The 14,115-nt window shown below is 42.9% G+C and overlaps 1 protein-coding gene across 1 annotated transcript in view; it reads right to left on the minus strand.

The window, feature by feature from the left end:
• Window positions 1-3,168: 3,168 nt before the first annotated feature.
• LOC106810636 (F-box only protein 4-like) overlaps window positions 3,169-14,115 on the minus strand; it is a 13,150-nt gene continuing 2,203 nt past the window's right edge. The window contains exons 3-6 of the mRNA XM_014814064.1: window positions 12,025-12,248; window positions 4,351-4,587; window positions 3,816-3,995; window positions 3,169-3,384 (exon numbers count right to left, since the gene is read on the minus strand). Coding sequence (XP_014669550.1) covers window positions 3,314-3,384; window positions 3,816-3,995; window positions 4,351-4,587; window positions 12,025-12,248 — 712 coding nt within the window. The 3' untranslated portion in view covers window positions 3,169-3,313. The remainder of the gene's footprint in view (window positions 3,385-3,815; window positions 3,996-4,350; window positions 4,588-12,024; window positions 12,249-14,115) is intronic.

Genomic DNA, 14,115 nt, shown 5'->3' on the forward strand with positions numbered 1-14,115 from the left:
CTGTTTATTGATGGTCACACTCCTTCCCTATTATCTACTTCTGATCACATCGAAACTAATGGCCCTGTCACACATTGACGATTTAGCCAGCGTATGCCGACGTATGAAAAATTTGGCGAATACGCTGGCGTACGTCGAATAAGTTATGGGTAATATAAGCTTTGTATAAGTTAAAAGCACGCTGAAGCACGCTGAAGCACGCTGAAGCACGCTGGTATACGTCGTAGTACGGCGAGGTCTTCGAAATTTTTTTAGCATGCTCAAAATTTTCCGACGTATGCCAGCGTATGCCCATACGTCCCGCATATGCGGGCTATAAGTTGTAGGTAAGTTATGCGATCGTTGACACACGTTCACACACGTTACTTGTAAGTTACTCATGAGTCGAAATACGTCGAGATAATGTCTAGCGTACCCAAAACATATTTCTAACCTATGAGTAACGTGCTTTGAACCTATGTGTAACTTATCTCCAACGCATATTGACGTATGCCTTTTTATAGGCTACGACACGTGATCGTCGGCGATACGCTGCCGCGCGCTATGCATAAGTTAATTAGACTATCGTTGGGCATAACTTGTGAACGCCGGCAACACGCTAAGCATTCGTTGGCATAAGTTATCTATAAGTTATCGAAAGGTTCTATATAAGTTACTAATACGTTATGTATACGTCCAACTCGTTATTAATACGCTATGTATACGCCCAAAATTGAAAAAACATCGATAGTTCAGCGTATGCCAGCGTTTTATTCCACGTCGGCCATACGCTGGCTAAATCGTCAATGTATGACAGGGCCATAATAGCAATGCTGGTCATTTTGCTTACCTGCTCACCTTACTTTTCTTACCTGAACACTAGTATTAACCATGACGTGTTCCTCCACGGCTTCGTGCTTGACTTTAATGCTCTGCGCTAGTATGAGGATGTTCTGGACGACGACAGCGAGAATCGGTATGGTGATCATGGCCAAGATCAAGGCTAATTGCGCTTTCCTGTCCCGTCTTGTAAATGGGTTCTTGCCACAAATGCCGCCCTTCTTCCCTACCTGCTGACTGATTACGGCAAACGTTGGCTCTGTGACGTCGTCCATCGCTACCGGGGAAGGTATGTGAATCGCTGACGGATTCCCGGTGGCGCTCATCTGTGTGGGTGAGTACACGAACTCCAACGACGCTCCAATAGTTGCTGTATTCAGTGTCGACTAACGTCGATGATTGCCGTCGTAAACGCAACAAATGTCTGAAATATATGATGACAGCGGTTGCCGCTACATCATTACCAAACAGCTGCTAATAACCAGCCCGTTCATCACAAAAGAAACGTGTATACTGTCATGGCGGTGTATACGAGCCGATAGCAAGGTGTGATAGCGACACTATTGTGAAGCACCACTAGCGAACGTATTATCTGGAAATTGCATCGGGATGCTAGCTGCAGCGTTACACCTGCGGAAGTGAACGTAATGGGATAGCAATTTATGACGCATAGGACATCATCAATAAGAAGGACACGAGCTTGTGCGCAGGTGACGGAGGGCGATTGCGCATGCTCTATTAGTTATTGTCATCGATTCATTAGCGTTCAATAATATGTGCATATACGTACTTAGCACTGAAGGTGGTAATAAATTAGACCTATATTTCATCTTAGACAATTAACGTAATTCCGCGGTATCAGAATAAAAACCTCCAATCTGATGAAGCTGCAGAAACAATATATTATAAAACTAGAGCACTCGGAGAGCGCAGACCTCCGCCAAGGCAGCTGAATTCTGTCACTGTGAAAAATTGTATTAATTAATTAATTAAATAATTAATTGGATTCGGATAATCACCAAAATGTAATGAATTCTAAGTTACCCCATTTCTGACCTATCCTGAAAATTTTATTAATTAATTAATTAAGGCAAATGCCTCCTTGGTATGCATGCGTTTCACAGGATGTGATACGGTGAGTGCATTCGCTGGACGGGGTAGATAATGGATGGTAGATCGGAGAAGATTGGAGTCCTTCGACTTGTCAAACAGCACAGTTCTTTACAAGAAATGTTCAACCAGTTATGAATGGAATGGGAGCTTTCGGATGATCTGGTTGAAAACCTCCAGCAGTTCACATGTCAGTTGCATAGCTCTCAACCTGGTACAAACGACACTAACGAGCTGAGGTACAGGCTGTTCTGTGCCAAGAAGGGGAACATTGAATCAACTCAATTACCGTCATGCGCTGACTGCTTACTGAAGCATGCTTCTCGTGCCAACTATCAAGCAGCGATCTAGAAGCGGAGCCTTCAATCATGTCGTGAGATACCCACCCCATCGGCTCTGGTTGGAGTCTGGAGAACAGTAAGCTCGTCATAGACTGGATGAGGGGTGAACCAGCGCCTACTGCCGTTCTAGAGCTGTTATCTTACACCTGCAACAGGTCATGCCAGCTTCCGACCTGCACCGCAAATGGCCTGAAATGCACGCACATGTGCAGGCTACAAGACTGCGAGAACCGGCGTGAAGATCCCATCGAGGAAGTTGTCTCGGATGACGTCGAAGACGACGATGCGAGTTAAAGTAAGGGTGAACACAACCATTTATTAATTCAACCAGCCGATCAACAACATCACATGATTAGTAAAGTGATTTTAGTCTTTCTTTCCCAAAACGCCTGCTTTTATAAATATAATTTTAGTTTTTCTTTAAATTCAAGGTTTATTTTGTATTCTGTTGCCATGGAAACCATTTCAGAATCATGCCTATATTTAAGGATATCTCCAAATTTACGCTGTAAGCCTGTTGGGAGTTATTAACAGCTAAACACCTATAAGGATATGGCTTTTTTGGCTTCAATTCGTCAATTTAGAGTGATCTTTGTACAATATTTGGCCATTCAGTGAAACTGAGTGACATCACTTGATCACGTGATAACAATCATAAAGCTACTGATTTTGCGCGGTTATGATATACCAAAATAAACTGGAGGGAATAAGGTTTAAAAAAATCTATGTTAGAATTTGTCCATCATTTTGGTGTCAAATGGCCATTTTGAGGGTTCTGGCCCATGGACTAATTAAAAACAAATCTATAGATGTAAACCATTTCAGAAAATCTAAGATCACAAGATTTTGTTCTGTCCAGTATTGTGGGAGCGAAGTGATGAAAATGTGTACAAACTGCGACCTTGAGATAATTTTTATTTTGTAAACTGTCAATTATAACGGTAGTTATTTCATATTCAATACGCAGAATTTGTTCTGTAAATTGCATGAATCCCGCCGTCTTCCTCGAATGAAAAACGTTGTTGCGAATAGAGTCAATCAGATCAGTGTGCCTGCTCCAGCACCCATTCAAACGCAGCCGATATTCCTCCCAAGTTAGCGATATCCACCATGTTGATACTGGCAACAGGGTAAAAAACGTAAATCATCTCTACGCGCCGCGTTGGTTCATTAACAAGGGTAACATCTGTTAAATTCAAGACGCGCTTTACTATTCAGTATTCAAGCCGTTATCCGCATCTCTCTCTCTCCCTCTCTCTCTGCGGCGCCGCGCGCGCCGCGCGCGCGCGGTGGGTGTGTGTGTGTGTGTGTGTGTGTGTGTGCTGTGTGTGTGTGTGTGTGTGTGTGTGTGATTGTGTGGCATGTGTGTGTGTGTGTGCGTGCGTGCGTGCGTGCGTGCGTGCGTGCGTGCGTGCGCGCGTGCGTGCGTGCGTGCGCGCGTGTGTAATTACGAGGATGAATGGCTGTGTGGGCGAGCGGATCGATTGCTTTTATCACACGTAGTACTGCAGAAACAACTTGTAAAAGAACGTGTACAAATTTTCGGTACCTGCCAAGGGTTTAAAATCTTGTTGAGCTTCAGATTTCGTGTGACCTCGATAGCTGATACAGAATTAGGTGCATTATTTATTGCAGCGGCTACAACCAACAAAGGTGCACACGACGATCCTGTCTGTGGTGTAACCACTGCCGAGAGTAGAGAGTCGTAGCTGCTGTTCCTTAAAGCTGAACAAAGTAAAATTATTATTTACTGAAACGTGCACAGACACTTATATTCGCAATACGTCGCCAATTTACGCAAAATAAGTTAAAATGGTCATTTCTTTTAAAATTATGGCATCATAATTCTACCTAGTAAAAATTAACGTTTACGAACTTTAAATGCATCACTTAAAGAGTTATTCCTTGTAATACAATGTATATACTTTTTTGTGTGGTTCGTGAAAGTTCGTGAAAAACAAGTTAAAACTGATATTCATATTAAATTCTCACATTGAAATTCCGGCATATTCTGGAGATTCATATTATAAAAATAGCTTGATCTAATCATCTTTCAGTCCATGGTCGTTATTTGACTTACCGTATTCATTTCGATCAGACGCATCAACAACAAATACGAACGCATTTGCACTGCGGGCTACCTCGCCCATAGCCGAAGTTAAATATATGGTGCCATCGCCATCTTGAGCCAGCATGCGGTTATTAGCAACGCAGTTTTTTGTTGGGTACTGTTCTCTGACCCTCTCTGTATTCGAATACAGTGTGATGAGGGTGAAGCGACGGGACTTTATCCGCAAATCGATTCCAGCACCTATACCTATAGCAATATTTGAAGACAGGCCAAATTAATCAAATCATGAGAAATATCTATCCATCTGTGTGTTCGCGCGTGCGTGTGTGTGTGTGTGTGTGTGTGTGTGTGTGTGTGTGTGTGCGTGTCTGTGTGCGTGCCCGTGTGTGCGCGCGTGTATGTTGACGTGCGCGTGCTTCTTAATCTGGATGCGTGTCTGTGTGCATGCGTGGCTCGCCAAATGCTTACACTGCATTTACGATTACACCAGCGTGTAGTACATGGCACGGAGCGCTTCCGAGGTTAGGCTGAAGAAATTTGAACTCATGGCCTTCGAGTTTTCCATCGCGGAAATCGGATATCCAACAATCACAGAACGTGTCTAGCCAAGCACTAACAATTATCATAAAGTAGGTGACACGTAATACTTAACAATAGTACTCATGCGTGTTGATCCCTATATATGACGGCTGCTCATATGCAGGCAGGTAATACGCTACGCATTTAAACATAATACAGCCGAGCAGGCGATCACCGCCGAGAATCTCGGCAAGAAGAATTAAACAACTACAAATATCCCAAAACAAATTTGCCTCTAATAGCGCTCACGCCAGCGGGCAACTAGGAATGCGTAGGAAAACTTGAGAAATCTTACAAACGTATAACACAATGGTCACGGCAACTAATCGAGTACATAAATTATAATCTCTTCAATAATTATGCAATAATTCTATGCAATGCAACTTAATAGCTGAATGAATATCTAAATCTAGATAAGTGTGTCACAAATTCACAATCTCAAAAGGGGCGTAACGATTCTCTTGATGTACGATGATGATTTAATCCTTTATATATTACATCAGGAATCTATCAATATTGATATATAGGAGTATATATACTCAATTACTCAATATTGATAGACTCCTGATTACATTGAGTGGGGCCCGACGGGTTATTTCAGCCACCCGTGAGCGCTATACCTTCGTGCGACCGCGCATATATTCTCACCTGCTTACGTGCATGCGTCTGACTCATCTCACTTTTAGCTCTCTCTCTCTCTGTGTCTCTCTCTCTCTCTCTCTCTCTCTCTCTCTCTTCACTCTCACGCATCATATCACTCTCATCACTCTCTCTCATTACTACACGTCCATGACTTCAAGGATCGATTTCAGCCTTAGGTTTCCCACTGATATGACCAACACCTAATGATCGTATATTCTACTAATAGGAAGCATGATATCACTAGTCTGACAGAAACGATTACTGTGGAACAGGCACGGCGCCAGGCGGAGGCCTGGAAGCTCGCGCTTCAACATTATTTCCGGATTTAAAAATTCGCAAATTTGCAATGTACATTTTACTGTGTTTCATATTTCATTTTTAAAAAAACTCGCCAGCGTACAGCATTTTCTATGTAGCATTTCAAAAAAATTCGGGGGAGGCCCCCTGGACCCCCACCTGGGGAGGGGAAACCCCCCTCACACACTCTCCCCCTTTCCAACGCTTCGCGCCTTCGTGGCTGGGCATCAACATTAGTCAATCCCTGGCGACGGCCCTGGGAAACACGGCAGTGGAAAAACAAGCCATTTGCTTTCTGCGACAGCTCGACTAGCAACGCACTAATATAACACTGGGCGTTCGCGCACTCATTACCGACGCCGTTCATGCAGATCAAATCCCAGACAGAGTGACTGACTACAAACAGAAAAAGACCGTCTCGTCACGGAGTGGTCTCGTTACGGAGTGCAGCCACCGGCATTTCATGGAGAAGCAGCTGCGAGAAGCAAATTCGGCCAATTAGATGTAATTACTTGACGTGGTGCGTGATTACGATAGAGTTTGCTACAAATACGAAAATAACACGCTGTTTAGCGCACTGCGCTACGTCCTTCTGTTGCATTTTCGCATCTCCGTAATCAGAATAAGCCCCGCCTTCTTCGTTGATGGGCATGAATGGGGCGTCATCGACGTGACCAGTTACTGTACCGACTGTATTTCGCCAGCCTGTTTACTTTTCGTATAATTAATTAAATGCCCGGACGATGCATTTCGCATCGAAGTGGGAAATTTTTGGCATTTTCACTCGCTGTCGGAAGTGAACGAGTTCGTCATTCATTGAACATTGAAGTTTTTCTTCAAATTAAATAATTCCGAAAATCCCTAACCGCGCTACTCGATTGTTTTAACGAATGAACGTAACTGTGTGTGTGACGTCTTGCCCGCGCGCTTTATGCTTGGCTTAGCGGGCCTCGAAATGGATATCGAAGGCAGGCACCTCGCAGCACGCGTGTTTGTTTACATATAGCTTTGTGACGTACGGTGTTCGGGAGTTCTGCGATGATAACCTCGTAATTTCTCAGCATTTCTTAAGGTGCATGGAACATTTTACCAATTTAATGGTGTCAGTTAGTCACGGATATGTCACAGTAAGTACTAACCGTATATGTTTCACATACGTTCACCTATTTTGCAAACAGGCGGTCGAACATTGTAAAAAAATTGTAGTAAATATGTTTATTTTTATTGACACGTTCCAAGATGCCTGTGCTTTCAAGCAGTCTTGTTACGTCATTGGCAGCAGTGCGCTCAAGAGGCACACAAATCAAACACATACTTCATCTACTGTTATTGTTGATGCCTGAATGCGTGATTTATTCAGGGAGCGAACTGTAAGAAGGAGAAAGAGACATTTTTCCTTTGTGGTTTCCGAACCACAATTCTACTTGACTATTTTCATGGGCGCATTTCATGATTGAAGCTCTGCATATATGGACCCCCGCAACAAGCCCTTTGACGGACTAGTCAAGAAATTCAAAGGTCTGCTATATTTGCTCTTATTGTAGTCTGTCGATAGTTTGTCTAATTTAGAACAGTCTTTATAGTTTATCTTCTAAAACTACAGACCCCCAAAAATTCGCATGACGTGGCTGTGGAGACGGGCGCCGGCTGCGAATTTTTTTTTCGCACGAGAGTTCCGGACCCCAGCCATCAGCGGCAACTCATACCTCGAAGCAAGCAATGCAAAATTTATACAACCTAACCCTGCCAACGCCTGAAACGCTAACACCTGAGACGAACCGTAAAAACACTGAACCTATAATACAACCAGGTCCGTCGTTATATAATCGCAGCCATACTATTACAAATACACTATCTGTGGTGGGGTCCGGAACTGCTCCGTGGGAAAAACATTTCGCCGCCGGGCTTCGAATTTGGCGGGGCACATCCTCGCACTGCGGCGCGCTTCATACTTGAAGCATCCCCGCGGTCGCGTGCGCATCTCCGCCGGAACTGCGCGTCTCAATCCGCGCGCAAGCGGCTCAGGATCAATCATCAAAGCTGTGCCCTGCACGCAATCTTGTAATGCATGTTCTCTGGATGCTCCCGTATGCAGATATGTAGAATGCCTTCGACATTCGATTGGGAGTGTGCGGTGTAATGACTACAATGCTAATCTCTAATTATATACTATATATGAATATATATATTAGAGAGAGAGATATATAAATATCAGGGAGTTAATTAATTGGCCACCAAACTTTTGTCATTATTAACTCCTGCAATAGCTATATATTATATATATATATATATATATATATATATATACATATATATTAATATAGTGCGTGCGTGCCTGCGCATTAGTATTAGTATATCATAGACTAACATATCATGACAGGACACGCAAGATACAATCAGTACTTAAAGAGAGCAGGCAACAGTAGCCTTGGGCCGCATTATTTACCGCCGCATTATTTCGTCTGCGGAAAAGGTTTGCGTTGATGTTTTTGCGGTAATGTTCGGCACTAGAGTACTTTCTCATCATTTTTAATTGAATTCTGTTCGACGATTCAGGCCGGCTCCCACAAGGTCAACCTATCCAGGAGGAAAACGAAACGTAATAAATCAAGCTAATATAGGTATTGTAAGGTAAATAGCGCTGGCGTGCCTCAATAAACTGGACACATTGTTACATGGTTGTCCAGATGCTAGCTGCACGCCATTGTTATTATACTTAATGAGATAGACGCCGTCGCTTACGGTCCGGATACACTAGGCGATTTTATCGGGCGACTCAGTCGAGCGGCTCAATCGCCGGTGAAAATCGCCTAATGTGTCCAGTCAGTCGCCGCCGATTTAGTCGCCGCCGATTTAGTCGCCCGATTTAGTTGCCCGATTCAATCGCATCGATCAAAACGTTTTGTTATTATCGGGCGATTATTTCAGTCGCGCAACTAAATCGCGTGATGTGTCCACTCGACTCGCGCGATAGAATCGGCCGATATTATCGGGCGATAAACTCGCCCGGGGCGATAAAGTCGCCCGATTAGATCGCATTAAAATCGCCTAGTGTGTCCGTGCCTTTAATTGATAGGTATTAATATTGTCGTGTATCAGATCTATAGGCGCCTAGCTGTCACGCAATGTTGGTGCACGCTATTGAGATAGTTAACTGGTCCTCGTGGGTACAGCCGGTGTATACTGTATACTAATTGTTGTCTGAATATAGAAACCTATGAATATATGAAATATAATAAAAATAATAATATAAATTAAATAAATAATGAATATATACCTAGCACCTATATAAAATATAGAAGGATGCCTACGAGTGAGCAGGGCCATAGCTATCTGAACTTTCCGAGCGTATGCAATTACGCGCACGCCTTTATACGCATCTTTCTGTTTTGATGTTTTATGTGGAAAGTTCTATTGAGAAAAATAGTTTTAAACGTTTAATCATCGCTGTCGCGGCCCTTCAGCACTGATTAGTATGGCTTTTAATTAGTGCTAGAGCTTCTGCGCTTCGCGCTTCGCGCTAGAGCTCTAGGGCTCGCGAACCCACCCCTTGTGCATGCTTGGCGTGCGCACCGGCGCTATCACAAAATCCGTAACCCCTAAAATGAAATTCTAGCTACACGGTTGCGCCCCCTATATCTCAAAATCCTGGACCTGCCACTTAAAATAGACGTTCACTCCTGCCCTTTCTATGGATAGATATAAAGTCTATGTTATAGGAGGCAATGATCAAACTGTCGATGATTCAGCTGACCATGCAATTAGTACTGACCATATAGAATTAACCGACACACCAAAATTTGTAAACATCGCCGAGTAAGTTTGAATATTTTGATCAACATATCAGAAGGAATTTTAATTATTTATACTACCTAATGTTAACAGATAATTACAGTACTATTTATAGTATGTGCTGCATGGAAACGCTGGTTGTGGTCGATTTCGTATCGGCTTCTACTATATTTTAAACTGATTTACAACAATAACCGTACGGCGCGCAGCGTGAATGCTATGGCCCAAAGCTCAGTGCAGATATTCCCAAAACTACGATTAGGCCACGCCTCCTTTTAAATCGAATTGTGTCTCGTTGATTTAACTTTTTGATCAAATACCTCAAGATAAGTAATAATATAGTGAAATGTTTTTGTTTAGTGTTAGGGTTAGGGTTAGGGTTATTTAATTTTATGTTATTTAAAAATATACATAATATATAGTTGGGTTCGCACAGGCATTAAACATTCGATTCACACACAAAACTGAAATATACACCTCATCATACCTAGCGTTACGGATGCTCACGAATATTCGCACGTCGGCGTCAGCCGAGTATGATCAAAAGCGAGCCGTAGGGGGCGTAGTTATGGGAGCGAGCTCGTTAGGACGAGTAGAGTATAGTCGTAATTAGAATAGTTAGGGCATCCGTGCTCTTCTCTTTCAAACCCAATTGGCTGGGATGAACAGTATACAGACTCGGACGCTTAACTGAGCTGCCAATGTATAGCGCGTGCAGCGGGCATATGGCAACACGTAATGTCAGAATCGGTAGGTATATACGCCTGTCAGTATAAGTCACATTAGCGTAGCGTTACGTTAATACGCGGCGCACACTGTGAGATTCGTGTTGATCACAGAGCGTGAGTTTCGTGCTCAGCAGGAATCTCACACCCCCGCACACGGTGAGATTCGTGTTGATCACAGGGCGTGAGTTTCGTGCTCAGCAGGTATCTCACACCCCCGCACACAGTGAGCACCATGCTGAACACGGATCTTACGAGCAGGTGCCACTGTAGGTCATGTGACTGATCAAAATGGCGAAACCAATCAAAATGCGCCGCCACTGGGTGAGAACCAATCAAAATGCGCCGCCACTGAGTGAGTGTGAGCAGGATTCTCACATGCCCCGCACGCGCTTTTGACGAGTTTTTAGCGAGACCAAAATTATCAAACACGACAGATATTTTCCTCATCGCCTCGCGAGACCAAAACCTCACATAAATCGACCGCGCACACGGTGAGATTCTTCCGCTTCGTGCTCAGCACGAATCTATCTCACCGTGTGCGCCGGGCATAAGCTACGTAATTAAATATGTTACGTTGTGTTGGGTTTTTTAGATTCTGTTGCATTTCGTTGCGTTACGCTGCGTTTCATTGCATTGCATTACATTCGTTACATTGCATTGCGTTTCGTTGGGCTGTGATGTGTTGCGTTGTGATGTGTTTATGTTGTGTTATGTTGTGATGTGCTTATAGTTGTGTTGTATTGTGTGTTGTTATCAGGTGTGAAGAATAATAGATCTATTATTATTCATTCCTGATTTTATGTTGTATCGTGTTGTATTGTGTTGAGTCGGGTGCGTTGCATTGCGTTGCATTGCGTTGCGTTCCGTTGAATTGAGTGGAATTATGCTGCATTGCAGTTGTTACGTTGCATTGCGGTGCGTGTGTGTTGTGCTGTGTTGTACTGTGTTGTTTTGTGTTATAACTTATATTATATTATGTTTTTATATTGTACTTTGTTATGTTAGGTTAGATTATGATAATAATGATAATACATTATGTTATATTATGATATGATAATATGTTATGTTATGTTCTGTTATGTTATGTTGTGTTGTGTTGTGTTGTGCTGTGTTGTGTTGTGTTGTGTTGTGTTATGTTGTGTTGTGTCGTGTCGTGTCGTGTCGTGTCGTGTCGTGTCGTGTCGTGTCGTGTCGTGTCGTGTCGTGTCGTGTCGTGTCGTGTTGCGTTTTTGGTGTGTTGTGTTGTGTCGTGCCGTGCCGTGTCATGTCATGTCATGTCATGTCATGTCATTTTATGTTATGTTCTTTGCTGTTTGGCTACAATGCATTATGTTACATTGCCGTGAACTTCCGTTAAATCTTACAAAAAAATCTTGCCCTTCTATTCACTGATTTCATGATGCTGTACTTAATGCAGTAGTAAATCTTATTTCCAGCTTTCTGTTTAAAAAATTTGTATGCCATATTTTGACCGCCAGAAGACTCTATTCAACGCCCTGTACTCCAAGAGGGTATAATATATCCGAGATTATCATCATCTTAGTTGGATATACCTCAATCAATTTGGCAAACCCTGAATAATTCTTAATTATTGAAAAATCGTAGGTACTTTGCGTGAAAAGAATAAAAATATGTAAGTACTCACCTCCAGATCTTCCAGGTACGAGTCCGGTGATTTGAAACAAACTTGTATCATAAAGCATTTTCCCCAGGACGCATTTTGTTGCGCTACTTTCTAGGCCTGGTCCAAACATGACAACTTTAGGCGGTCGCCAGGATATTAGAGTCTTGATAATGGTGCTGATCTGGCGTATAACAGGATAATACTCGAGATTTTTGTGCTGGAACTGTTGACTGCATGTCTGGTATCTGCGTGAAGTCAAATGTGACATTTAGATATTAGTCTCTATTGAATTATGTCTATTTAACAGATCGGGTTTTGATAAAGTAGAACTACTATTACCGTAGCTTACTAGTACCCTACAATAAGTAACCAACTAAAAAAAACAATAGGACGGAAATAATTAATATAAACTTAATTATTAGCCTTGGATATGTAAATAACGATACGGGTAAAGGGTGAGGTCGTAAAATCGAGGTGGATTATTCGAAGCCTACATAGTCCATAATTTACCAGTATATTGCACCAATAAACCTCAGCCATTACAACCCCGTTATATAGACCCTGAGGCTTACCTTAATAGAATTTGACTCTAGCTCGTACGACGGAGCGTACGACAGTGAATTAACGTGTGTGTACGACGGAGCGTACGACGGAGCGGTACGACGGAACGTCAACGTAACCAAAATATTGAGGAAGTTTTAGGGTGAACGCAACACGCAATCTTTTATGCTGAATGACCATCTGAGTATCTAAGTATCAAAGTATCTAAGCTACATGGAAGTTTTGCTCCCAAAACAATACGGATCGAATCACCCTAATCTCATCTAATCATACACAGGATTCAATAACGTTAATTGTCGCAGTGGCTAAATATTGTATTTATGCGTATTAATTATGCACAAATAAATTTCTATGAATCTTGAATCTTGAATCTTGAATCTTAAATAGTTTATCAAAATTCCAGAAAATTTTGCAAACGAGTAATCTTACCACGTATTCTTCCTCAAAGTCTACAAATAATTTTTCTTACATACAAAGACAACATCTACAATTCGATCGTTTTATTTATTTTCTCTTGCAATCAAAGCATCAGATCATGCCGACTTACAACAAGCATGAGTAAATTATTAAATATAATTACCTAATTGCTAAATAAATACATTAATGTTACTGCAAATAAAAAAATGACAAAACCAAAATGCAACGAGGCCCAAGAATAATTCCGTAGTTTGCATGCGTCTAGCTAAACTTGACCGATAAACAGCTTTCACCCCAGCGCGAACGACCTCGCGACCCACCCTCGTCACTCGTTCTCCACGTCCTCCATTGTTCCCATCCCCACATATGTGGGGGTGAGGGTGCGCATCGTAATATATCAAGTACCGCCCTCTTGCGACTCTGCGCTGTTTTGAACGTGTTTGGTAGGCCATATGGCTCGTGAGTGGCAACGCGAAGTACGGAACAGTATGGAAACGCGGTAGGGGGCGAGCGTAAGTCAGAGTCGCGCTGTCGTTAAACCTCGAGTGTTCAATTACATTTGTGTTTCTCGCTCACTTCAAACAATGCGCCGCGGTAACGTAGTAATAGCGGGGAGGCATATGTGAGCATCGGTGGATAGTCGTGTGTGTGTGTGTGTGTGTGTGTGTGTGTGCTGTTGGGGCTGGTGTGACGTGTGTGTGGTGGGTGTGATTGTGGTGTGTGTTTGTGATTGTTCTGTATATGTATTCGTGTGTGTGAGTGAGTGTGTTTATGCGTTGTCGTGCTGCGCGCGGGCGTGTGTGTCTGTGCGTGCGTATTTTCTGTGGTGTATCTGTTTGCTTGTTGTGGTGTGTGTGTGTGTGTGTGTGTTGTGTGTGTGTGTGTGTGTGTGTGTGTGTGTGTCTGTGATGTGTGTTCAGTATGATTCGGTGTGTGAGTGAGTGTGCCTATGCGTGTGTGTGCGCGCGCGTGTGTCTGTGCGTGCATGCGTATTTTATGGTGTATCTCTTGCTTGTGTGTGTGTGTGTGTGTGTGGTGGTGTTGCGTGCGTGCGTCGTGTGTGTGTGTGAGAGAGAAGTGTGCGTAGAAAGTCTGTGTAGTTAGTGTGTATAGCTGTGTGGGTGGTGTGTGTCT

Source organism: Priapulus caudatus, unplaced genomic scaffold (assembly GCF_000485595.1).
Source record: "Priapulus caudatus unplaced genomic scaffold, Priapulus_caudatus-5.0.1 Scaffold17, whole genome shotgun sequence".
NCBI lineage: Eukaryota > Metazoa > Priapulida > Priapulimorpha > Priapulimorphida > Priapulidae > Priapulus > Priapulus caudatus.